Raw genomic sequence first — 27,394 nt, 5'->3', positions numbered from 1 at the left:
GCATGAGGCACATTTATAACTGCATAACATTGTTTTTTCATTGTATGTGTGTTTTTTTACCATATTTATCTTTAAGGTTTATCTCTATGGTAAATGATACTAATTTTTCATCTAAGGTAATAATACAATTTATTTTAAGCGTTAAAATTTTTGTTGTTTTTTTTTTAAAAAAAAATTGATTTGAAGTGGGGAGAAGGACAGATAGAAGGAAGTTATAGAAGCTCTGCCCTTAAGGGTTCTGGATTCTGACGGTCCCTGTTAACTCAGCCTATTAATTTTGCTGAAGCTAGCAGGGCATGCAGCCCTACCCTGTCCTCCCAGGGCCCTGAGCTGATTCATATAGAATGGCTCTTTGATGCTGAGGGTTTTTTGAAAACTGTGGCGCTCCCTATAGGGAAACATCCAGATATGAGGGAGGAAGCTCTGGGTTCCAGTTCTCCCCCTTTTTCAGTGCCTCATCACATGACCAAGTCACCCAAGCTCCCTGAATGTCAGTAAGTTGTTGGCAGAGCTACTGTGATAGTAATGTGTATTCCATGTATGATCTGTCCCGGGCTGACCACGGGACAGAGTGCATCGTTCAGTTCATAGGGCAAATGTTACATCTCCCACCTACCTGAAGGAGCAGTTGGTCCAAGTCATTTTCCATGAGAGTTCCCTGCTTTATTTCCTTTACAGCACATGTTTTTATCAGAAACAGTATTGCCAGCTTATGTATGGTCTGCCTGCTAGAATGTTAGAAAGCTCCAGGGGAGCAAGGATCATGCACGCTGCCTACTCATAAGACCCCCTAACACACTGCAGGTACCTGATGAATGTTGCCAAATGACTGAATAAGCCAATGCTGAAATTTACTTTAATTCATCTCTCCACAGATTCCTAGAGATTATGAGACTAGTGCTGGGCTTGCATTCCTCAAATGGCCAGGACCAAATGGACAAATCTCTCCTACTGCTCTCCCTCCCATTGTGTAGAAGAGAATACCAGAATACAGTTTGATTTTTTAGGAGCTTTTATTATTTGAGTAATGTTAACATAACTTAAGAGACGGGAAATGACATCTGGAGATCCAGGTATGTGGCCCACTGCAATTGAGCACATTTTTTGGGTCTGTTTCTCTAAGGGGAGTCTCAAAACACCAGCTCAAAATATGACACATATGACACAAAATATGAACATGCATGAGCTTTGATAAGTACTCTGTAGTCTTAATGATGATCTAGAAGAGCACTGTCCCATGGAACTTTCTGTGATGATGAAAATATTCTACATCTGACCTGCTCAATAGGGTAACCACTGATCATGCACGGCTCTCAAGCACTTGAAATGTTGCTGGTGTGATTGGGGAGCTGCATTTTGAATGTTAATTAATTTAAATTTAAATCTTAAAAAGTTATACGTGGGTAGTGGCTGCCGTATGGAACAGTACAGCACTAGAATAATGCTGTGTCCTCCTGTTACACACACTCATGGTCTCTCCTACTCTCTCTTTATTGCACCTGTGACATCTTTTAATTTATATTTGGTTGTGTCATTATTTAATGTATTCCTCTGGACTCTAAGCTCCAAAAGAACAAATGTTTCGTCTACTTGGCCATAACTGTGTCTCCAGTGCTTGGCATGGGACCTGGTACAGAGTAGGTACATCATAAATATTTTGTGAATGAATGAATGAATGAATGAATGAATGAACGACCGTGATTAATAAAAGGACATAGCTGCTCAGTCTGGTGCTGATAATGGTGGTAGTGATAAAAAGGGTTAAACCACAGGTCATTAAATGAAAACCACTAAGTTAGTGCTTACAGGAACCATACACTCCGTGTGTGTAAACATACCAGTGTGTGTGTACAGGTGTGTGTGTGTGAAAGCGTAATAATGTGTTTGCAAAGGTTTGCATTTTTGTAGTCGTGTGTAGACATGTATGCTCATGTGTTTGTGTGTCAGGATAATAAGGTGACTAAGACTAAGACACATGCAAATCACCCAGGAAGGCAGTTTCTAAGTCATTACTTTTTATTTTGAAAGATTCGTGAAACTCTTCACACCATGGTGAGAGTTCGTATGATTAATAAGAAGCAGCTTTTTCATGAAATGCTTGGAGGTGAACGAGTTCTCAGCCTGTGAGATCTGACCATCCCATTAACTTTGAAGTTTTTCTTGATTAATAGAAGAAAAAAAGGGAGAATGAAGAAAAGGAGGAACATGCTAAAAACCTTATGACAGTCATCCAAATGCGGGGAAAGAACAACCGATTCACCAACTCCACTTTTTCTATTTTACAACTTTCTACGTCTCACTCTTGATTTTGGCCTTCCTGGCTGAAACAGCCTGGCAGTCCCCAGAGCCCCTGAGAAGAGCCCTGATTCTCCAAAAGACAGAGGAGGAGAAGCCCTGCAGCATGCGCTGACCACTTCCCAGAGAACTGACAGTCCATGCTCCCAAAAGTTTGAACCAACAGCCTAGTGTGAAAAGAAACTGCACTGAAAGGTAAAGGAGGAAATGGTGATGAACTGGGCTTATGTGAGAATGTCTATATTTTCATAACACAGCCCTAGAATCTTTCTCTCAGTGACAGCCTCAGGCAAACCATGTTCTGGTTGGTGGGTTCTGCAGGGACCTCTCCCATCACTGAGCCTCTAGTCCCAAAACCATCCTTGACAACATCGTGTGTCTGTTACTTCCCTTTGCCCACCTTCAGGCCACCTGGGGAAGCCCACAGGCAGCCAATACCCTGAAATGAAATGAACACAAAGTCTGACTCGGTGAGTATTCGTTCTAAACAGAATACTAGAGAGAAAAGTTGAAGCTGCAATGTGTGTTTAAGGCAGAGCCCAGCAGATCCATGTCCACCCATGTGCCAATAAGACAATGGGCAAAGCTACAAATGGCAAGAGAAAAATGGGACTATTAATGAGTGTGGAAAAGGCCTTAATAGTTAAGTTACAGCTAAGAATGTCATGTCTTGGGTTAGAATTTTCATTTTTAGCACCGTTAAAGTATTCACTTAAATCTATGTTAGCACCTTGTCCCCAGGCAGAACAACAAACCATCCAAACATTTTAAACATTGGGGGAAACAGGAAGGGGAGGGTTAAAGAGAGAGAATCCGGTACTGCGGAAGGAGTGGATTTAGATCACAAGATCCTTGTCGATATCCTCTGCAAAGCAAGAAAAGAGCAGGGTTAAAAATAAGGCTGTGTCAATGATGACGCACTTCCCATGGAGTTGGTGGACTCCCACCCATCCCCAGGGACAGGGGTCTAGGTGGCCGTCCAAGGTCACCCAGGAAGCAGTGACGGAGGAACCTTGCTCTCCCTGTCTCTGGCCTTTCCCTGTCTCTTACACACGCTGCCAAGTTACACTTCCTGTTTCCTCTCTGTGTGCCTGCCAGTTCCCAAAATAGTGTTTAGCACAGGGTGAGTGCTAACGCTGGAGGAAGGGAAAGAGAGAGAGACAGTCGGATGGACAGAGAAGGATCAGGAAGATGCCCAACAAACCGGAGTCAAATAGGCAGACAGAGCAGAGACAGGCAGAGAGGACAGACAACAGACAGACCAAGAGAGCAGAGAGTGTGAGGATGACAACCCAGAACCCTGGGAGCAGTGCTTCTGCCCATGCCCCTTGCTCCTTTGCTCAGACACTTACTCTGCTTGATGCCGAAGCAGCCGGCCCACTCATCCAGGGCGATATACTTGTCATTGTCCAGGTCACAGGTCTCGAAAAAGCGGGTGGTGCAGTGCTCCATGGGGATGAGGGGAGCACGCAGTGGGGCCAGCTCGGTGTGGGAGAGGTACCTGCAGGGAAGAAGGCAGGAGAGGGCCTGAGGCATGGAAAAGTTCCACACCCAGCCTAGGGAGGCAACCGGGGAGTTAGCCTGCCCAGAGCGTGGAGGAAAGGATATTTAAAGCAGGACAAAAAGCCAGAATCCCAGGTCTACCCCTAGCTCTGCCACTGACTGCTCTGAGACTCAGAGAACAGCAGTGCCCCATTCGGAACCACAGTTTCTCCTTCCAGCAAAGAGGAGGAGTTAGCCGTAATTACTAACAGCCCTTCCAGTTCTACGGTTTCATGGGTTCAAAAACAAAGGTCTTCTTGGTGTGTTTGACTGTTTCCCAATTGGCTGAGAACTGGGGGCACAGAAACTTAAAATCAAAATTCAGCACTTCTGCTATGGGTAGATCAAAATCTGGCATGATACAACCCTGTATATTGTCTATGGACACACATTTATATAACTATAAATGCTAGTAAAGGGTCTAAAAAGATACACCAATCTGGTGACAGTGCTGCCGTCTGGGAAGGAATGCGGAAAGGGACTGGGATTGGCAGTGAGGGTTAATGGGAGCTCTAACCATCTTCATAGAGTTTTACTTGTGTAACCTGTAATGTCTGAGAGGGAAGTCCTTTGGATGTCTCTCCCACTGTCCTCCCTCCCTATTCTCCCTGCTGGCCTTAGACTCCAGAGCATGTGTATAATTTTTTTCTTTGTTCCCCAGAGCCCCCAACTACTTGTCCCTAAAACACTCTCCCCGCCAAGGATCTCCAGGGAACAATATGACTCCAGTTGTCTTCTTGACCTCTAGACCTCCCAGCACCACCCAGCTCACCAAAGAAATCACACAATGTTTGAACTGATAGGAACCTTCTCCTCCCCTTCATTGTACTGGTGGAAAACCGAGGCCCAGGGAGGGGCAGGGATGCAGGCAAGGTCACCTACAGCCCTGGGATGGGAGGAGGAAGAAGTGGGTCCCCTTGCCCAGGCTGGAGCCCTTTCCCAGATGTGCAGTCCTTGCACCCCATCTGGAAGCCTCCCTCCAGGCCCTCTGTTGCAGTGGGATCCAATTGCTTTGCCTGAGCTCCAGATGTTCCCCCTTGACTTTTCCCCTCCCTGCCACAATGAGTGACTCAGTTGGATCCCAGCCATGGCAAGAGCCTGGGAGAGAAGTGGCCGGGAGATTCCCAGAGCTCAGGAGACCCCAGCCCTCGGGATCACTGGTAGGGTTGGCGGACTCCAGGCACACGGGCTGGATAAAGAGCAAGGAGTGAAAACCCTAGAGAGGCGGTTCCCTGGGTATGTGAGTAGGGCACCCTTCCTTTCTCCTGTGTGTGATGCTCTGCTTCCACAACCCAAGGACAAAGTAAAAACAACTCTGGGAAGGTGCAGGTGTGGCTTGCTCTATCTGATGCTGAGCAGGAGCTCTCACTTCATCACCACAAGAAAAGTTCAGAAGGTAGTGACAGGGTTATGAACAGAGTATGAGTTCATAAGGGCAAGGACCATGCCAGCTCTGATTGCTGTTCAATCCCCTGCCTAGAATAGTGCAGGGCACAAAATGCACACTCAGTAAGCATTTGCTAACTGACCAGCTGCCTGCTTGTTCTGCAGTGCCGTTGCAAGTGCCTCATAACTCATTTGGACAAGGGACAAGAGTCCTCAAACTGGGGGCTCGCAAAATAGATGGGATTTTTTGGATAACTTCCAGGGTCAGTTGTGCCCTGTTGGGGCTGGGCCTTAGGAGAGGGCTTAGACAGTACCAGGTGGCTGCACTGCCTCTGGATGTTCTGCTGAAGGACAGGAAGCATATGGCTGACACCACCTTGTCCCCTGCCACCCCTTGGAGCCTGGTACTCCTTCCTAACTCACACTCCTTCATTATCCAGATATCCACGCCTAGTACTTGCAGGATTATGGAGCTATTTTGAGCTCCTACTGACTTTCACCTCAGCATGAGAGTGTCTTATTGGTTTCTTTCTCCCAAGTCCACATCTTTTCTCCAGATGCCTCATCTTTCTGCTCCAATCCCCAGGCAAACTGTGGATGCCAGGGCTAGAAGCAGCATAGGCTGCTGAGAGGCTTTCTGGCCCTAGCTAGCGCACCTGCCAGCCTGGAGTCATGGCTCTGTCCACTCTAGGGTCTGGGGTCTTACCCATCAATGGGGTGCTGGTCCAGCTGGCCGAACTGCCAGTGCACAGGAAAGATATACATGTTGTAGTTCTTCTCAAAGTCCCGGGCCAGCAGCTCCACGGGGTGATCTCCTGCCTCCAGGCGCTTCTCATTCTCATGGATCTTCTTCACCTGAGGGAGTAGAGATCGTGTGTGACAAGAGGTCCACGGAGATTGTCTGGGCCAGTCGGGTCCTCCCACCCCTGCCAGAAGGCCAGAGCAGGCAGAGACTACCTAGACCAAAGCTCACAATGAGGGGAAGGAGGTGTCATAGATGGGTACCAGAATCTTATTCACAAAAACAGAAGCCTGGGATGATCTCAAAGAATTCGCCGTATAGCTACCCACATCAAAATCACCTGGAGAAGTCCGGGCACACTGGCTCATGCCAGTAATCCCAGCACTTTGGGAGGCTGAGGCAGGCAGATCACCTGAGGTCAGTAGTTTTGAGACCAGCCTGGCCAACATAGTGAAACTCCGTCTCTACTAAAAATACAAAAATTACCCAGGCATGGTGGCGTCCCTGTAGTCCCAGCTACTCGGGGGGCTGAGGCAGGAGAATCACTTGAACCCAGGAGGTGGAGGTTGCAGTGAGCCGAGATCGCACCACTGCACTCCAGCCTCGCAACAGAGAGAGACTTTGCCTCAAAAAAATAAAATAAACATAAATCACCTAGGGAGTATTTAGAATGCAGCTTCTTAGGCCTTGCTTTTTAGAGACACTGCTTCAGTGGCCTGAGGTGGGACCAAGGAATCTGCATTTTATCAGCATCCTGGGGTACGTTGTATGCTCTTTAAAGTTTAAGATCCACAGACTACAAAGGAAAAAGGAACACGGCTGTTTGTGTCTCTTTTGTTTAACGCTAAGTTAAGCAAAGGGAGCAGGTCTCTGCCGCAGGACTTCTCAGCGATCTAAGATGTTCATGTGCACCACCAGCCTCCAAAGGCGGGAAGAGAAGTATGTGTCCTGGTGCTCGGGGGCGAATGCACGCTCCAGAGCAGGATGCCACCCTGCAGTTGGGGGCCAAGTTCTAGGAATGGGACTGGATCTTCGCCAGCACAGGGCCAGCAGGGCCAGAGACGACACTTACCCGCAGCTTCTGCTTCTCAGTCAGGAGGTTGTTGTCTTCATCCCTCTCATACAGGGTGACCAGGACGTTCTTGAGCCAGTCCCGCATGCGCAGGGGGAATTCGGTCAGCTCAGAGTCCAGGCAAGGGGGGATGTCTAGGTTCCAAACACAGGGGTGGTCAGCACAGACCCTGACTCTCCCTGCCGAGAGCCAACCAGCTGCCTAGGCTGTGCTCCCCACCCCAGGGCCCCCACACACACCACCTGCATTGGTGGCCTTGGCACAGTGGCTCAACCTTTCTGGGCCATAGTTTCTTCACAGGACAAAGAGCAGAGGAGATTATGTATGGGAAGAATGCTCTAAAAATGCATTGTGCAAAGGCATGGCTGCTGCTTTCTCAGCCTGATCTCCTCAGATCAGGGAAACGGATGGCTCCTGATGGCTCCTGCACCTTACTGGGTGCTGGGCTTTGGGTGTGATTCTAGCTGAGACGGCTTATGTTGTTCATGTCAACCATTGGCAGGTGTTTGAAGCCGGGAGGCTGAGGGATCACATCTATCCACAGGTCCAGCTTGGCAGAGAGTGGGGAGTAGAGGAATCAGGAACGTGTAACCACTAGAATCTTAGAAATGATTCCAACCTGGTCTTTGGAACTTAGAATCACAAATGTCGGACCCAAAGATTTCATCCAAGTCCACACTTTTCTTTCTCTTTACTTTTCTTTTTTTTTTTTTTTTTGAGATAGCGTCTCACTCTGTTGCCTAGGCTGGAGTGCAGTGGCACAATCACAGCTCACTGCAGCCTCGGCCTCCTGGGCTCAACCAATCCTCCCTCCTCAGTCTCCTGAGTAGCTGGGACTACAGGCATGTGCCACCATACTCAGCTAATTTTTTTTTTTTTGAGACAGAGTCTGGCTCTGTTGCCCAGGTTGGAGTGCAGCGGCACGATCTCAGCTCACTGCAAGCTCCGCCTCCCGGGTTCACGCCATTCTCCTGCCTCAGTCTCCCGAGTAGCTGGGACTACAGGTGTCCGCCATCATGCCCAGCTAATGTTTTTGTATTTTTAGTAGAGACGGGTTTTCACCATGTTAGCCAGGATGGTCTCGATTTCCTGACCTCGTGATCTGCCCACCTCGGCCTCCCAAAGTGCTGGGATTACAGGCGTGACCCACCACGCCTGACCCAAGTTCACACTTTGTACTGGACTTGTTAGAGGTCAGCATGGAGAGAAGGCACTTGTTCAAGGCCACATTGTCAGAGCCCCATCCCGCAGCCAGGGCAGTGTGGTCGCCTGGGGGCTTAGGGTCTGCTCTTCCCTCATCACTGGACCATGGAGAATCCCCTCTGTAAGGCCACCTTCATTATTAGCTGGGGGCTGGGAGAGAACATCTGGTGATAAAAACCTTAGGAGTTGGAGTGAGTGAGCAACATGCCTCAGGGAAAGCAAAGTCACTTCGTAAAGGCTTCTTAAGACAGGCACTCTAGTCTCACTGCCCAGGGACTTCCTACCCATGATTCTTTCCCCAACCCTCCTTCTCTACTCTGTACCTTCTCAATTTCATACCTGGGGCCCCACGAGGAGAACTTTGTTTCCCCTACGTACTTTTCTGCACCCTGTGCACCTGAGGAAGGTGAGTGACTGTCCTCATTGCCATCGGGCCAGAATATACAAGACCCACAGTGTGGATGTTGCCTTGGAGTGGGAGCCGGTGTGGTCTTGGAGGTCTCCCATGACAGGGAGGATGCTGAACAAGGCACTTGGCTCCACTGAGTCTGTAGCTGGGGTCACTAACCAAAGATGAGACCGCACCCTGGCATCCTTCCCCAGACAACAGGCTCCCAGGTTTCTGGAAGAGGGTGCTTATCCTCTCTCTTCAGAGGGCAGATAGGAATGTAATGGAGTAAAAGGGTGACAATATGACAGTACCGAGTAACAGGGCCCAAAGCAAACTGACAGGCATAACCCTTATTTTAAAGCATTCAAATTCAGATATTTTCAAAATATTTTCTAGGCCCAGGTCAAACATCATTTTTGCTTTATAGTGTTGAAGCAAGAAAGATGCAAGTTAGCCTTAGAGAAGAACTTCTTCCTCGTTAGAGAAATGAAACGCAGTTGTCTCTGATGCTAGTGAGAGACTCCAGAAACCCTCCCTGATGCTGACCTTCCATAGTCACTCAGTCCTTCCCCAGAAAGTATCCTGACCTCAGAGTTGAGAGGAGCCGACTCATAGACGATTACCTCATTTTATAAACGGGGATGCTGAGACTCAGAAAGGGAAAGAGATTTGCCCAAGATCGCCCAGCATGGGGGTGGCAGAGCCAGCATCAGTGCCAGCTCAGAGCTCTCTCCCCAAGACGGGAGTCTGGAAGGGCCCAAGGACACTCACATTTGCAAGGCCCGATGTAGTCCAGGTGGAGCTTGTGGCCCTTCTTGGTGCCCTCCAGGGTGCACTTTGTGGCAAAGAAGTGGCAGGAAGAGTCGAAGGTCTTGTTGTCATTGCTGCACACCTGTTGGCAAAGCACAGAGCACCCCCTCCTTCATTCCCACAGCCCTTAGCTGATACCACTATCCTCATCCATTTCAGAGATGGGAACAGCAAGGGTTAAGCAAGGAATGTCATTAGCCTGAGGCCATACAGTGAGTTGTGGTAGGGCTGGGACACAAATCCACTCTTTGGGTTCCCAGGTCAATGCTCAGCCCAGGCTGAGAGCCATCGATGGTCTTTGAGCAGAGGCATGACTGAGTCAGGTCTAAGACACAGGGGGAAAAAAATCCTGGAAGATATTTGAAGAGAAAGTTAAAGATGGGAATGGGAGAGAAACAAGAGTGTTCAAAGAAGAGTTAACATAGCAGGCCTGGAACTGTTACCCTTAGAAAGGCCTGCTTGTAAGGTCAGCCTGTGGCTGGTGTCTGGGAACTTAGCTGGGAAACAGTTCCCTGCACTGTTGTAAATATTTCCCTAACTGATAAGAGTGGCTCACTATGCCTGGACTGTTTGTACAAACAATCTGGTTCATGCTGAACATCTGCTTTCCTTCTGGAAGTGTGAAATCTGGTGCATGCTAGGCAAAGGGTACCTATGTGACCAGCCTCCAATTAAAACTTTGGGTGCTGAGTCTCTAATGAGCTTCCCTGGACAGAAACATCACTCGTATGTGGCTGCATCTTTGTAGCTGGGGTAAGAATGCACTCTGATGACCCCTCATGGGAGTAAGTCAGTCTTCACCCAGATTCCTCCAGACTCTGCCTGTGTCTTTTTCCCTTACGATCCAGCTGTATATCCTGAATATGTCGCTGTACTAAACCTTAGCTGTGAGTACAACTGTATGCTGAGCCACTGGAGTCCTAGTCAATCTCTGAACGTAGTGGTGGCCAAGCAGAGATGTTGAGGGCTGGACGAGGGCAGTGGCCGTAAGTAGCTGTGTTAGGAGGAGGGGAGCCTGTGTTGAACATCCTGTCTGTACTTGCTTAGTATAGCTTATATGTCACTGCAGAGGGAGAACTGATGGGCACTGGTGACTGGGCATTGGGAGTGGGGAAGGGTGAGGAGGATGATAATATCATTTTAACAATGATATTAAAATGTGGAGCCCAGAGGCTATGTAGTCTCTGGAGAAACTGAAGAGGGAGAAGCCAGATGGGAGGCTGTAGGAACAATGCTGGCCCCAGATTTGCTGCCATGAGAGAGACTGCCACTTGCATGATGGTGGGCAGGAGCAGGCACTCAAAAAATATTTACTTGGATGGATGGATGGATGGATGGATGGATGGAGGGATGGATGGAAGGAGGGAGGGGTCCTATTGGAGAGAAGGGACATATTTGAGAAATAATTTAAAAATAAGTAGCATTTATTGGATACTTGTTATGTACCAAGCATTTTCTGATACATCTCCACAACACTTCTATGAGTTAAGGACTATTTTTATCCTCTCTTTGGACGTGAGAAAACTGAGACCTGAAAAGGTTCGGCATCTTAGCTGAAATCTCACAGTTAACAAGTGATGGAGATGAGGTTTGAAGTCAGCCTTCAGTTTGGCCCCAGAACCCGTATTTTTGGACCTGATTATTTGCTGATGCTCTTATACTCTTAGCTCTAGAGTCTGGCATAGGACTTGGAACCTGTTGGTGCTGTTAAAGTCTTGCTGGTTGCTGGAAAGATCCAGTACCAGGCAGAGCACTCTGACTCATCCCCTCTTTCCTGCTGGGACTAGGTCTAGTAAGGGGACTTCTGAGACTGGCGCTGCCCCCGTAGAACCACCAAGCCGACGGTTTTCTGAGCAGACATCCTGTATTCCGAAGTGCCCAATCCCTACCCCCGCCCCTGTCTCTCAGCCCTCACCTTCTCAAACTCGCCAATGGGGGCCGGGCAGCTGGTGGGGTCCTGGCACACACACATGGGGGTGTTGTTCTCATCCAGCTCGCACACCTTGCCGTGTTTGCAGTGGTGGTTCTGGCAAGGGTCTGTAGGGCAGAAAAACAAGGGAATCAGCATCACCTGGACTAGCACATCTACCCCCATCCTACCTGGACAGAGATCTCAGGGCTGACAGTCCTTGGCTGTGGCCCCTACTCTGGGCTTTGGGCGGCCCTGAGTCCTGCCTGCTCTTACACTGAGCCTTGCAGTCAGCATTTAGGGGAGCAGCTGGTTCAGCTGGGGATTCAAGGTTTAGCTCAAGATAGAGGTCAGGCCCTTTTGGGGGGCTGGAGGCTCAGTCTGGGACCCAAAAACACTAGATGCCATATGACTTTCCCGAAGATTGAAGCAACCATTGTGTTCCTGGGTCTCCACTGAACAATCACAGTGAGGCTTTTCTGGATTCCAGAATAGGCTTTCTAGAATGGCTTAGAAAGTCAGCTGTTGACACTGAGCCAGGGAGCGGTGAGGCCCAACAAAACAGACTTAAGCAGCTGTAAAGGAAAAGGGAGAAAAGCCCCAAGGTCCACGCTAGACAATAGAGCCTGGTAAACACCGGATGAGGTGGGCGTGGAGGCGGGAAGGAACATGACTCAGTACACGTCCCTCTGTTCCAACAGAAACCCTGTGCCCAGCTAGATCGAATACCATTAACTATCCCCTCAGGATGAGAGCTTAATGTGGCCTTTACCTAGCGATGCTTTATTTTGGGTGTTTTAATAATCCTTTAGTGGATGCCTACTCAGCTTGTCTGTAAACCTTCTGACAGCCCTGGGATGAGGTTCTGCTGTCTTCATCAGCCCTATATGAGAGATGAGAAACTGAGGCTCTGCGATGCTAAGCAAGCTGGCGTGGAGAAACCTAGGTTCAAAACTTGGTTGGACTGCTTCCAAAGTCCATGCTTTTAACCCCTTGGGCACAAATGCCTTGCACCTAGGGCTGCAGCCAGAGCCCCTAGGTCATTTCTCTCCCAGGGCACTAACGCAGGGATAGCATGGTATGGTTTATGTCAGATTGCATTTCCTCAGGACCTCGTTTCCTTGGGTTGTGTGAAATAGAATGAGCTTATGAGTGTGCAAGTTCCTGATCTCTTCTCTCAGATCTATTCCTCTGTGGGGCACGGGCTGAGACAGAAGCAGTGGGGGATTTTGGTGACCTGATGTGATCAGCAACCTCCGTGGGACTGGGAAACTCAGCTTTGGACTCAGGGCAAAGAGCTATGAGGGGAAAAGGCCATTTTCAGCTGGAGAACTCTCCTTCCTACCACACACATGCATGGCCTGGAAACCGATCTTGCCCAGATCCCAGGGGACTGAGTGCCACAGTTCTCCAGTTATTAAGTCAAAGCCATGTTTCCTCCATAGCCACTGAGGACCCCACCCTGCATTTCTGCTGGAAGGAGCCTCATGTAGGCTGTCCTCATGCCCCAGACCCAGGCAGCCAAGGGCAGCTTGGATGTGCCAAGTCACAGGGAAAGGACGTACTTTCAGCTACCACCTCCTCTTCGGTTTCCTCTGGACCGTCATCAAATTCTCCTACTTCCACCTGGACAGGATTAGCTCCCACAGATACCTGGAATTGAGAGAGAAGAATGGGTAAAATGGTCCCCACTCCCATCCCAGACCCATAAGGGTAGCTGAAGGGTTCCAGGTCACAGAAAGCACAAATGCAGGGTTAGGAATCCAGATTTAATCTATAGGCCTGTTGTGTTCCGCAGTATGCCTGGGATTCTGTTGAGCTGCCTCAGAGGCCACCAGGGGTGTTAGGGAAAGAGAGTGTGAAAGGAAAATATATCTTAGACCCCAAAATCACTAAGCTAAGGGGAAAAGTCAAGTTGGGAACTGCATAGGACAAACCCGCCTCCGATTCTATGCAGTCGTCCCTCTGAGGCTCACCTGAGACAAATGGTTATCTGATTGCTTCCTCTCCCCTATTGTTTATGTAAAAATGCAGATTCACTGAGCCAGATTAAATTGTGTATTCAAGGGAAGGCTGATCAAGGACTCAAAAGAATGCAACCATTTGTCTCTTATCTTCTTCTAACCTGGAAGCCCGTACTTCTCAAGTTGTCTTGCCTTAGTGAACTGAACCAATGTACAACTTAGACATATTGATTGATGTCTCATGTCTCCCTAAAGTATAGAAGCAAACCGTATTCCCGACTACCTTGGGCACATGTCTCAGAACTTCCTGGGGCTGTGTCATGGGCTCATCCTTAACCTTGGCAAAATAAACTTTCTAAATTGACTGAGACCTATGTTCACAAGAGGGTGTCAAGCCTCCACCCCTGCCAGTCACACCCAAGCATCTCGACCCTTTCCTCTGTGTGTGTGTGTGTGGTTTTTATTTTTTTATTTTTTATTTTTTGAGACTGAGTCTTGCACTGTCACCCAGGCTAAGAGTACAGTGGCAAGATCTTGGCTCACTGCAACCTCTGCCTCCCGGGTTCAGGCGATTCTCCTACCTCAGCCTCCTGAGTAGCTGGGATTACAGGCACACGCCACCACGCCCAGCTATTTTTTTGTATTTTTAGTAGAGATGGGGTTTCACCATGTTGGCCAGGCTGGTCTCGAACTCCTGACCTTGTGATTCGCCTGCCTTGGCCTCCCAAAGTGCTGAGATTATAGGCGTGAGCCACAGCACCCGCCCTCCTCTGTTTTATGTTTAGGGAAACTGTGGGTAAACATGGAAGAACAGTTGTTCCACAGCTTAAAAAACAAAAAGTTTAAGGTCTTGGCCCCCAAACGTAGGGTTCCGTTGAAGGTTTGGGAAGCATTCAGGAGTGTGTCAGGATGTGGGGGATACTCAGGGTTTGCATCTATGCTATGTGTGTACATGGAGATGAACGCCCCACTCTAGCACTGAGACCCACAGCACCTGCCCTAATTTCTCAGGGCACAGAAACAGGTAGAGAGGGGCTAAGGGGCTGTGGTCACTGCCCACATACCTCGGTCACCTCTGCCACAGTTTCTTCCACCACCTCTGTCTCATCAGGCAGGGCTTCTTGCTGCTGTTGGAAAGAGAAAGTAGGGTTCAGAGGGGTCAGGAATGAGGCCAGCTTCACCTCCAAAGTGCCTGTGGCCTGAGATACAGGCTAGGGGGGCTTGGAGAGCAGCTCACTGGAGATCCCCAAAGTTGTGTCTCATGGACTGCCATGGGTGAGGGACAGGACAAAGAAGGAGCCAGTCATGTGAGCACCGTGGAACACTCAAGCAGCTCTCATTTTATGTATTTTATATCCAAGGTGTCTACCTAAGATTTAGCTTGGAAAAGTATTTCTGCTGCTTTGATTCTTATAAAGTCTGAAAATCACTGATCCAGATCAATTCCCTCACTTTACAGATAGGAAAACTGACATCCAGAGGGGATGACACTGCGAATTTTAACAGATGTCATCATCTTCCTCACAGTCTGATATTATTATTATTATTAGGCAATGTTTCTTGCCATTTCAACTTGGAGTAGGAGAAAGCAAGAAAACACACAACTTTGAGGCCCCTAGGTGGCTGGGGCTGCTTCAAAACTTAAAACCAACTTTGAGAAACTTTTGCCTGCATCTACCAGCCTGATCAAGATTGCCAAAGTCTGCCATCACTCCCACTTCTTAGTGAAGAGAAGATGAGGGGATCACAGGTTGAAAGAAATTGTACTTTTTGCCTGCCCTGCTTCTTCCTCCTCTCCTGGTGAAGGCTTCCAGATGGGCTGTGGATAACTACTCCTGTCCTCTGCATGTAATGCTTGGAGAAGCTGTCTGTTAATCAAGGGGCCCCACCCTTCCCTGGCCAAGATGTTGCCTCAGGACTCAAGCTCAGCCAGATTGGCTCTCATTTTTTGAATTTTTAAAAATCTTGGCACATTCTCTCAAGATGTGAAAATTGCTGGAGTGGATTCATTCAGATAGCAATATCTCAGAGACTGTCCATTAGTTCTTAACTCCCAAAGCCTAGATTTGCCCTTTTCCAGTCCTCCCAAGGCCTTTAATATTATAATCTACCTCTGTATCTTCCCCTCCTCCACCAATTTAGTTAGATTGAACGGTTGCTTACAACCAAACAACCCTCGCTGTTTCAGAAGCCAACACGTTCCTCTCTCTATAGTTTGAATCTCTTCTAACACCACCCCTACCAGCAATCCCCCACATCCCGTCTCCTGCCTGCTTGAATTCCTCATATGACAAAGAGGTCATTTCCTTCTAAAGCAATCCTAGTTCATTGCTGGGAGGCTCTGACTACTAAGAAGTTTAGCTAACATTACATGGAACTCTCTCTTCTCTGAAGCATCACCCAGTGGTCCTCATCCCAGTTTTTCTCCTGAGCTTATTAACTTAAGAAAAACAAATCTTAAAAAAAAAAAAAAAAAAAAAAAAAAGACAACTAACTTGAAATGGGGAAGTCCCTGTTCCCTTTCAGCATCCAGGGCTGGCAGGCTCAGAACCCCTGGAGCTGGTGGTAGGAATGAAAACAAGAAGATATGCTATTTAGGTACTTACAGGGGCTGCCAAGGCCCTCCCGGCCAGGCAAAGGAGAAAGAAGATCCAGGCCTTCATGGTGCTGGGAACCCTATGGGGAGGAGAGATTGAGAGTTCAGTGAGGGTGAGACTTCCTGATTGAGATTTCTGAATTCCTGATATGTGCAAGATAATGTTAGACGGTACAAGTTAAATGATAGTGAAAAACGTGAGAGGAAGTTGGTTCCATTTAATATTCTTTCAATTCTGCTTATATGAGAAGAAAGTCTCAGTTTGGTGCTAAGATATCTTGAACTCCTCCTTTATACTCATCTATCTCCTTTTTTAACAGAGAGAACAGGCCTCCAGCTCAGAGCTTCCACAGGAAATTATATCCAGCTGGAACTGAATAAAGTTGTTGTTTTTGGGTTTTTTAATGTGTTTGTTTTTACAGTTTCCTTCTATTTATGACAAAGGTACACAGAGTTTTCCATTTATGGTAATGATATAAAATCTGCTTTCATAATACATTTATTAACGTTTTTAAAAAGTGATTCAACTAAGGTGATAGGCTAATTAGCTAAGTTTGGGCAATGCCAAACCAGACCATCTTCAAGGTCCCTTCAATCCCTGATACTCTAAAATTATTTTTTTCCCTAAACCCAATCTCTCCTCCTCCTTCTCTGTTGCCTCCTCCTGCTCCTTCCTACTCCCTCTGCAATGGGAGAAGTTAATAGGCAGCAAGTTCTTGCCAGTTTGAGACAATGAGATCCACATACTAAAACAAAGAACAATAGCTTTGGAATGTAACCCATGGAAACTTGAGGGTGGCCACATTTTTCTCCATTCTACCCAGAAGGGACAGCAGTTCTTTAGTCCTGTAAGGAAATCATCCAGATGCTTCCATGTGTTGCAGAGGGGATGTGTTGAGATCTTGAAAATACCCCTGTTCTGGTAACTGTTAAGGCCTCATTCTCTAAATGGCAAGCTCTAGACTCTAATACTCTCATGACTATAAGGGATGTTGGAGCAGCATCTCCTCTGAGGATTCAAAACCAAAATGCCATTCCTAACAGAGGCTCTGTGGTGGAGACACTTCATTTCTTGTGCTAACTAAATGGCTTTTCATTTTTAAGTGACTTTAGAAAGTTCTTTCTTTTACTGATCTAAATCTGCCTCCCTCAAACCTTCTGATCTGTCTACCCTGCCTCCCCTGCAGCCACAAAGAACAAACTTGCTCTCTCTACCCACACATAGTCTTCCAGTCAGGAGCAACAATGGCCATGTCTTCCCTCTTTTTTCTCCCAAAACCTCCCTGTCAGGCTCATCATCCCATAATTCTTCCAAGACTTCTCAACTGACCAAATGGTGGTGGGAGGTAACCTGGCATCGTGGAGAAAAACACTCAGCTTGAAATTAAATGCCAGGAGTTCTTGTTCTACCACAATAGTATCTTGATGTACTGGTTAAGTCTTTTGGTCTCTCTAGACCTTGGTTCCCCCATCTATCAATTGAAAGGGGTAGACTACGTGAACTTTGAAGTGGCAGCCTCAGTCCTTAAAAGGCTCTTAAAACACCCCAAGAACATTCTGGTCTTGACACATATCATCGCCTCTGGGATCATTTGGCTTCACTTGTACTATAGCATTTGGGAAGCAGAAACAGGCAGAGGAAGAGCCGACTTCATAATGGTCCTTTCTTGGAATTAAAGAGACACAAAACCTCACCCCCTATTGCATGGAGTGAATGAAATAAAACTAACAGAAATTTAAAGGACCTGGGGGTTTGGTATTGCTTTGCAATGACCCCAACTCCCAGAGGAGTCTAGTCTTCCCTTTGGAGGCAGCTTGTGGAATGTTCCTCCCCTCACACAGTTGTTCACTTGTTCCCCAGGCTTAAGTGGAAAAATCTCCCTTCTTACTTCCCCTTTTGGAAGACGCAACATAAATAACTCCTGCATGTGGCTTGGGACAAATGGAACAGAAAAGAAAACATAAAGGAAGGACTTTCTGAGACAGTTTGAAGTCGAAGGATCAAAGTGAAATGGCAGCTAAAACAAAACAAAAAAAAGTCACCCTGTCTGAGTTACAATGACAGGGAAGTCATGTTATTGAAGAAATAGCCCAGCTAGGACTGGAAATGTAGTAAACTTCAGATTAGAAAGACAGGAAGACAGACATTTCCCTGAGTCTGTGTCCTGCACATGAGCAGTGTAACCATGCTTCCCTGTGACCAGGGGAAGGTTTCGCTGGGCAACTCTTCCGTCTATCCTGCCTCCCCATCTTCCTGAATTCCTTTTCCAGCTGCACACTCACCCTCCCTTGCTACCCTCATCCCTGCTGTTGCAGCCAGAAGAGAAAAATAACTCTAAGTCTTACAGTGCTGCTTCATAGTTTCTAAAGCACTGTCACATAACACTGTCTCCTAGAGCCTTCTGACAATGCTGGGAAGGAGGCAGACAGTCATGGAAGGGTTCTTAGTCCCACAGTCCTAATGGGGAGTCTGAGGTTGAGAGGGAGGAAGCACTTGTCCAAAGTCATGCAACATTCAGGCCCTCTCCAAGTAGGCAAGCGTTCTCGCTCATGGAGTTGGGGTGAGCCTGATAGGAATTATGCTCAGACAGGTGGGAGTGGGGGAGAAATGCAGAGAGACTGTTAAGAACAGAATGCAAAATCTTGGAATACTCCCTCAAAGTTTTGGAAGAAAACTGTAAAAACAAACACAAAATTTGGGTCCTGCCCAGTACCCAGTGCTACACCACCAGTCCCAGAGCGCTTTTCCCCCAGATGATGAGATGGGAGGGAAGGGAAGCGGCTGAACTATTCCAGATGCACAGCCATACTCCCTGCTTCCCACGGGATACCTCTCTGAGGCTCTCTAAACCACCACTGACCAAAGAGGCCTACGTCCATCCTGCAAAGCTAATGGAGTATAACAGTCACCCCAGCAAGGTCAGAGCACAGTGTCAAACCCCAGTATTCAGAACTTACCAGCTGTGATCCTTTGCCAATCAAACCTAGGTGTAGTGTGCCTGGTGAAAATTTAAATTCCCTTCATATAAATGACCAATATTAAATGAAAACACCCTCTTTTGTATTTCTTTAGTCTGTGATGATGCATACATTTATCATTTTCAGGGTGTTTTCATAATCCAGCATCCCACTGGGGACTCAAGCCACATCTTTCTGCCCAATAGTACAGATGAGAAGACCAAGGCCTAAGGGAAAGGAGAAACCTGCCAACAGCCGATAGCCGTGAGTGAGTGGCAGGACTAGCATGAGGACCCATGCAACCCTACCCCACCACTGGCATGTCTCTACCTCTGCACACTATTTCCCTTGGCAGTTACCCACTCCCAGGTGGTCACCTGAATGGGGCTCAGTTGGGTCTTGAACTGGCCTGAGGTCCTGGGAAGGAAAATGCCCAGGGCCAGGGGAGGAAGAGGAGGCATATTTCCCTTGGCTTGGTAGCCATCAAATGCAGACAGTCTTAGCCCCCTCCCGGCCACCACTCACTGCCTCCTGTTCCGTACATTGAGTCCCTTCCTTTTGCCTTTATTTGCTCTGGAGACTGCTGAAAATCCGTCCTTGGCTGCCAGCAGGACCTGAAGCTGAGGTCACTTCTGTCTCTGGAAAGACTCCGAGGATGGAAAAGTACAGCCAGCCCCCAGGTTTGTCCCTCAAAACATAAAGGGCCTCCTTTGGGCTCTCCTTGGATGCTAAAAAGCCACTGAACGTTAGAATAGGGGGGATACCTCAGAATCATAGAATCATGCACTGTGGGTCTCAGAATGATAGACTCTTAGAATGTGAAGCAAAGAAACTGAGTTGCCATCTTTAAATCTTATTTGGGTGGAAAGAACTTATGGAGTAATGCAACTCAACAGGACTTCCCAAGATGATGAATATATTCTATATCTACACGGTCCACTATGATAGCTACTGGTTACAAGTGATTATTGAATGCTTGAAATGTTGCCAGTGCAAATGAAGAACTGAGTTTTAAATTGTATTTCATTTTAACCAATTTTTTTATTTTAAAATTTTATACAAAAGGACTGAGGACAGTCCTAAAAATCTTACTTAACCCAGACCTTGTTGAAATACTGCAATAGAGAATAGTGGAAAACATCTTTTTTTTTTTTTTTTTTTTTTTTTGAGACAGGGTCTCCCTTTGTCATGCAGACTGGAGTGCAGTTGGCGCAGTCTCAGCTCATTGCAACCTCTGCCTCCCAGGCTCAAGTGATTCTCCCACTTCAGCCTCTTGAGTAGCTGAGACCAGAGGCACATGTGACTATACCCAGCTAATTTTTCTATTTTTTTGATAGAGATGGGGTTTCACTATGTTGCCCAGGCTGGTCTCAAACTCCTGACCTCAAGCGATCTGCCCGCCTCAGCCTCCCAAAGAGGTGGGATTACAGGCATGAGCCACCATGCCCATCTATTTTAATCAACTTAAATATAAAGTGGGGCCGGGCGCGGTGGCTCACGCCTGTAATCCCAGCACTTTGGGAGGCCGAGGCGGGCGGATCACAAGGTCAGGAGATCGAGACCATGGTGAAACCCCGTCTCTACTAAAAAATAGAAAAAAATTAGCCGGGCGCAGTGGCGGGCGCCTGTAGTCCCAGCTACTCGGGAGGCTGAGGTAGGAGAATGGCGTGAACCCGGGAGGCGGAGCTTGCAGTGAGCCGAGATTGCGCCACTGCACTCCAGCCCGGGCGACAGAGCGAGACTCCGTCTCAAAAAAAAAAAAAAAAAAAAAAAAAATAAAGTGGCTAGTGGCTACCATGGTAGACAGAGTGGTAATAAACTATGAGGCAGTACAGCATAAAGGTAAGCTCATGGGCTCTGGAGTCTATATAGGTTCAAATCCTGGCTCTGCCACTTAGCAATTGTATGACCTTTAGAAATCAACTTTACCTCTTGGGGCCTCAATTTGTTCCCCAATGTGTAAAATGGAAACAACAACATACCAATCTTGAAAGGCTCATGGGTGATTTACACAAGAGAATCCAAATAAAGACGTAAGCAACGTCATCGTTGGGAAGAACATCTTAAAGTCCGAGGATCCCAGAATCTCCATCCCCCAAAAGAATTCAGTGCAAAATTCCAGTGCTTTATAAGCCCAGGGAGAACGGGGTGTTTGGGTGGAACAAAGGACATATTGCCCCTGTTGGTCTGCATAAGTCCAGCCTCCAGAGGATACAGTGAGGAAGACCAGGCCCAGGGCTGGCCTCTTACTCGGGCAGCTGATACCAGCCAAGCATCTCACTCTCACTATTTGGCTTGGAAACAAGGGCTTCAAAAACACATGTTGCTGGTAAACAAGCCCAAAGTGAGGAAAACAAGTCTAGAGGCTAATAAAGGAAGCCAGGAACCAGGCCCTCCAGGGAGTTGGGACTCAGAAGGAGCTTGGGCTCTGCTGACGTGGGGACCAAGCCAGGCAGGCCAGAAAGCTGGCCACATGCAGCTACAATGGCGCTCCTGCTCACACCCCTGGGAACAGACATAGCAGCTCAGAGGTGGCCTCATGACGTGGAAGTCAGGAGAGCTGAGAGCAAGTCAGCATGTCTCCCAGCTAACTGTGCAAACTTAGGGGAGTCTCCTCTGCCCTCCAGAACTAACACCCCCAGCTTGTCTGTTTAAGGTCAGTGCTCAAAATTATGTAAGCCAGAAAATCCTTTATTTCAATGAAATCTTCTTCAGAGTCCGATATTTCAAACAGCTGAAATCTTTTAGCATGTATTGAAACATATGAATGACTATTATCTATTTAATCAATAAGTGTGAAATTAAAAAACAAGAGCAGGCTGGGCGCGGTGGCTCACGCCTGTAATCCCAGCACTTTGGGACGCTGAGGCGGGTGGATCACCTGAGGTCAGGAGTTCGAGACCAGCCTGGCCAACATGATAAAACCTCATCTCTACTAAAAATACAAAAAAATTAGTCGGGCGTGGTGGCAGGCACCTGTAATCCCAGCTATTCGGGAGGCTGAAGCAGGAGAATCACTTGAACCCGGGAGGCGGAGGTTCCAGTGAGCCAAGATTGCACCATTGGCCACTGTACTCTGGCCTTGGCAACAAGAGTGAAACTCCCTCTCAAAAAAATCCACAAAAAAGGAAAGCAGCTAAAAATGGAGTGGAACTGAGGACTGGGAGTCCTACACACAGGGACATTCCCTAAGATACCTTGGAACATCTGTAGTTTCTCCTAGGAACACAGTGTGGAACCCTTGGGCAAGGTGATCCCTTAGGTTCTTTTCAGCTGTGATATTCTGGAACAACTTAGGCAGAAGCTTTTTAGAGCATTACCTCTCTCCACTTGCCCCTTGACTCCCTGCTTCCACTTCTATCTCCTGTTGGAAGAGAAGAAGCTAAAGGAAACTTTTAAGGTGTGGCAGCTAAAACTTAGGACTGGAGAGCTTCTGGGGCAGCTCAGAGATGCTGCAGAGTTTGGGGCCAGAATCAGCCTGAGATTCCATAAAGACATCTGAGATGCCACGTTTCACTGTGGCTAGCAGAGGCTGGGGTGGAGCTTCGGGCTTCCTCCTTGGCTCCCTCTAGGGGACCGCTGTTGCATCGTGGTGACCACAAATGAAAGGGGGAGAAATAACGTCAAAGTGTCCAGTCTGTTGCATCTGGAAAGGCCTCCGAGATCCCAAAGATAGCAAATACGTGGCATATGTGGCAAACACGTGGCCTCTACCTACCCCTCCTGCACATGTTGCAGACATTACTAATCAATCGTCTGACCTCTTCCCCTAAAGCCTAGAGAGGCATCAGAATCCTGAACACAGTTCTTCTGACAGCCACTACCGATGGATTAGTGATGTTGTCAGGCCACATGAAACCTCTATGTGATGTCTCTTATTGTAGAGATAGAGAAATTGAGGCTTAGAGAAGGAAAATATCTCTCTGGAGGTCACACGGCAAGCTGGTGTCTGAGCCAAACTTCCAGATTGTCAAAAATATCCAGATGTTTACTTTGCTTTGCTTTTTTAATCTGATAGGTCTGAAATCCTAATGCCATGACTAACACATGATGACCCAGGGGGATCCCCAAATGAGAGAAGTTAATACCAAGTTTCTGAAAGAAACCAGCTCTGAAAACAATTGTTGTCTATGTTCATGTTTTCCTTGCAGACAACAACCTCTTAGCTTGATGGGTGAGAGCAGAGATGATTTCCTGTCTAAGCTGCCAGCTGAGGAGAGGCTGTTTTTCTAAATAATTCTGTCAAGTCACTACTTGCTGGCCCTGACCTTGCAGAGTCCAGCTGTCCCTGGGTTCAGGATTGAGGTTGGGAGGGAGGGAGGGAAGGAGAGAGGGAGGCATCAGGTTCTGTGCTATAGAAACAAGGTCCTCAGGGTTGCTGAAAGCTCAAGGCCGGTTTTCTCTTCTTTCATTTGAGACTGACGTTTGGGAGGGAGCCAGCTAGAAGCAAGCAGTCAGCCGCCTACAGGCACATCGTGCAGGACCTTTGGGCCTAATGACAAAGCCATGTGGGCTGGAATAGGCACTGCAGGCCAGCCAAGGGGAGAGACAAAGTGCTGCTCACCACTTAGTATCTACAGGACTTGTGTGCATGACTGTGTTTCCAAACTGAACAAATGGGGATTGGGGGAAGGCAAGGTGAACATCTAAATGGTCCAAACACCTGGAAGTTTGGCTCAGACTCCAGCTTGCTATGTGACCTCCAGTGAATTATTTTCTCTTCCTGAGCCTCAATTTTTCTCTCTCTGAGACACAGAGTGATATATGTAGGTGATACATGTAGGTTACACTTCTGTCTCATTGTCATGATCCATATTATGTTTGACTGTGCACATCCATCCGTCCATGTGTGACTACAAGTGGTGGTGTGTGTTTGTACACCTGATGGCATGTCTGTGTAAGTTACATAGAGCCTGACTGAGCATCGGTGTGTTTCAGCCTGTAATAGGCGAGGATCAGAATTTTCACATTCATTAAGATATATTCCTGGAACTTGTTTGTAAATCAGTGTCATCCAGGAAGAAGTATGTGAGTGAATGACTTTCTGTGTCTGCTCCTGTAATGAGGCACTTATTTTTAGCTGAGCCAGTGGGTGCCTGTTGATGAAATCACTGTTTATGCTCTTCAGCCCTATGGATTTGTACCTGTCCCTGTTTATCTCTGCATATTTATCTACCTACCTAAATGACTTCAAAAGCCAAATATTCTACTGTTTACCTCACATCCTCAGCCCTTTCCTTTCCTTCACCATTCTTTCTTATTTATAGCTTGTTTTCAGCAAGGAAAGCTGTTCTCATGAATAGCAAACCCCAGTCACACTATTGGTTGACAAATCTCTACAGATGGATAAGGATTACAGCATGATGGTTATGTAACCCAAGATCCCCTAGCCCATCCTTGCTTGTTTTCTTTTCAACTGGGGGTGCAGTAAGGGGGTGTTAGAAATGCAGGCCAACTATTCCTTCGAATAAACACTGTATCTGGGATTTAGGTTTACAGGACTTTGGAGTTAGAAGGGTGCCTGGGAGATCATCTAGCTTAGAACCTCTATTTAACAGATTGGGAAACTGCAGCCTCAAGAGAGGAAATGTCTTTCCCGATGTCAGGCACTGTGAGTCAGAACACACTTTTTCTTTTTTTTTGTACCCTTGGCCAATGCTTTTCCTACATAGAGGGCACAACAGTCTTGGGAAATACACAAGAAGGTCCCCAAATCAAAATGAAGGTAAACAATATTATGATTTTAAACTTTTTCCTGTCAGCACTTCTAGTAAAGGGAAGTTCTACATGAACCCCAAGATAATGGAGCTGCCAGGAAAAAAAAGAAAAAAAAAAGCTGAGAATGATTTCACCAGGTCTTTGGATACCATTAATCCATCAGTTCTGAAACCCTTTGCATTATGAGGGAACGCCACAATTTGTGCTTCCCTGGGCATTATCCCATTTCTTCCACACACTATCTACCCTCTAGAGGTGGCTGCTGTTACTGTTCTTTAACTGTAGAGGGAATGGGGCCCAGAAAGAAGTATTAGTTCAAGGCCAAATGGTACCTTCAGGGCACAGCCAGAGCTAAAACCCAAGTCTTCAGACACCCTTGCAAGGAGATTATCACGGCCCAAGGCTTCCCCGGAATCCTGAGAGATCACAAGGGCAGGGCCTAAAATTTGCTGCAGTCCTTGAATTTGGGGGTGGGGTACGTTCAGACTGATGTTCTTGGAGGGTTCTGAGCGTTCCCTCCCAGCCAGCAGGCAGAGACCCTGAAAAAAAGGTTACCGTGGCAACTCGCATTCCTGGGAGAGTGAGTCAGGCAGAGAAGAGCCTTCTGGTGGGTGGGACTTGGAGAAAGTTTCAAAAGTTGATTCCTTCTCCAGGCAACCCACTTCTTCCCCTCCCTCCCCCTCTTTGCTCTAGGCTTTGTCGATGTGGCAGCTGATAGCTGCGAGTTAACTCTCTCTTTCCTCAACCACTCCCTTTTTAAAAGGGAAATACACACGTTTGTTACCAGTCCTCACTCCATCCCCACATCATGCCCTCTAATCCATTTGAGAATATCTTAAAGCTGAAAGTTGTGAGCACCCATATTCATTCTCTCTCTCTCTCTCTGTCTCTCTCTGTCTCTCTCTGTGTCTCTCTCTCTCTCTCTCTCTCTGTCACACACACACACACACACACACACACTGCATACAATTTTTAGGGGCTTACAGATGGCTTGAGGCCCATTCAAAGACCACTCCATAGACCCTGGTTAAGAAATCTTCCTTTGAATATTTTAGAGGACACAAAGCACCTCAAAGAGCCTTCAGTTTCAGCCTTCTTTCTTTACAGATGGGGAAGCTAAATCCAGGTGAAACACTTACCTAAGATCACACATAAAATGCATGCCTGAAGCCTGTGTCCTACGTCTGCTTTGCTTCTCACTAAACCACCAGCACTTGGGGCATACAGAAATTTAACTCTAAAGCATTACTAGCAAAAACATTTTCTCTAATGAAAAAAATGCTGTCCTTTCCTGAGGAAAATGCATGCCTCTCTGTTCCCTTTTGGGCAGACTGGGATTCCTGGAACACATAACTCAACCCAGCGCCCCCTTGCCCTTGGAGTCCTTGGAGTCCCTTTCCCTAAAGAAGTCCACATGACAGCCAGTTCGCGGAGCCAGTGGCAGTGAAGACAGGTAGTGAGTTTGTCTGACGAAGACCTGACACCCTGACAGGCTGGACACCAGTCTTGGGTGGAGTACGGAAGGGGACCCTGGAAATCTCTCCCTCTTCCCTTCCCCCTTTCCCCCTTCTGAGAACATCTCCCCCCAGCACACTCCACCTCCCACTATACCCACGTCTTGCTTGACGATATCTGATGTCTGGGTTCTTCAGATCTAGATAAACTAAGGGCTACTGCCTGTGTTTACCATCCCAGGGAACTCAGGACAGGAGCAACACCTAGCAGAATTTCAGGCAGAATGGCACTGGAGTTTGTGTACGTGGGGGGATGGAAGGTGGTGTTTGGGAGTGAGGAGAATCAGAGGAAAACAGAAGGCTTCCCAGAGGTGGGGATTAATGGTGAAGCCTCCCCCTTTGCCTTTCGGAGATCAAATGATTGTTCGTGCAAAGTCCCTTTTGGAAAACCGAGCCCCTGACCAACATCCAAGTCTAGGAGGTTTCTTCTCCTGGAATAAGGAACAGGAGGACAGACTCCGGTTGCTAGCCAGGTCCCTGTGGCAGCTGTGATGGGATCAGATTCCCAGGAAAGGAGGAAGCTGCCACATTTGCAAAGGGAGCAAAGAGGACAGGCAGGCAGCCTCCGAAACCAGAGAGACAGACACAGGGAGAAACAGAGAGTGAGAAATGCTCCCCTGAAGACGTAGTGAGATTATTTTCTGTAAACCTATAAGGGAAGACAAAGTTACACAGTGAGTCCACCTTCTGAAAAGCAACAGGCAGACAGGACCGAGGACCATGCTCTTAAGAGGAACCGTGATGGAGCCGGGAGGAGAGGTACATCCTCAGCAGAGCTTCCCTCCCTTGCACACGAGCTGACGGCGTGAACTAGGGTGTCGGGGTTGGTGCAACTATAGAAGGGAAAGGCTGGGCAGGGGTCACATACCTCAGTGGCAGGCAGGCAGGCGGCAGGCAGAGCGCGTTCTCCGGGCAGTCTGAAGGTCTGCAGGAATGTGGAGGGATTTAGAGACAGGCAACAGGAAACCACTCAGAGCTCTGGGCTGGGTCTATCTCCCCTCCACCCCGCGGTCCCTCCTCCTCCTGTCTCCTCCTTCCCCCAACCTCCTCCTTCTCCCACAGCCAAAGCTGTCTCTGTCTTTCATTTCTTTCCTCCTTTTTTTGCGGTGGGCTGTCCTGACCAAACGCCCCAACCCTGCCTGCCTCATTTGTTCCGGGGCTGCTGCCTAAACCGACTCACAGAGTGCCAGGGCTGGACAGGCCTGGAGGGATCACCCAGAACAGCCTCTTTCTTGTTCAGAGGGCAAGTGAGGCCTGGAGAGTGCAAGGAATTACCCAATGGCCCCCAGGGGCA

At 47.7% G+C, this 27,394-nt stretch overlaps 1 protein-coding gene across 1 annotated transcript; it reads right to left on the bottom strand.

Moving 5' to 3' along the window:
• Window positions 1-1,994: 1,994 nt before the first annotated feature.
• Window positions 1,995-27,080, bottom strand: SPARC (secreted protein acidic and cysteine rich). The gene is made up of 10 exons (XM_008015060.3): window positions 26,969-27,080; window positions 15,921-15,990; window positions 14,379-14,441; window positions 12,916-13,003; window positions 11,357-11,478; window positions 9,403-9,523; window positions 7,038-7,171; window positions 5,930-6,078; window positions 3,648-3,796; window positions 1,995-3,160 (listed from the first exon to the last, which is right to left on the bottom strand). Exons 2-10 carry the CDS (start codon window positions 15,975-15,977, stop codon window positions 3,132-3,134), a joined length of 912 nt encoding a protein of 303 aa, XP_008013251.1. The 5' UTR covers window positions 15,978-15,990; window positions 26,969-27,080; the 3' UTR covers window positions 1,995-3,131.
• Window positions 27,081-27,394: the final 314 nt, after the last annotated feature.

The sequence above is a fragment of the Chlorocebus sabaeus genome, chromosome 23 (genome assembly GCF_047675955.1).
Source record: "Chlorocebus sabaeus isolate Y175 chromosome 23, mChlSab1.0.hap1, whole genome shotgun sequence".
Lineage (NCBI taxonomy): Eukaryota > Metazoa > Chordata > Mammalia > Primates > Cercopithecidae > Chlorocebus > Chlorocebus sabaeus.
Note: the sequence above shows the minus strand (reverse complement) of the source record. Positions and strands in the feature narration are given on the sequence as shown.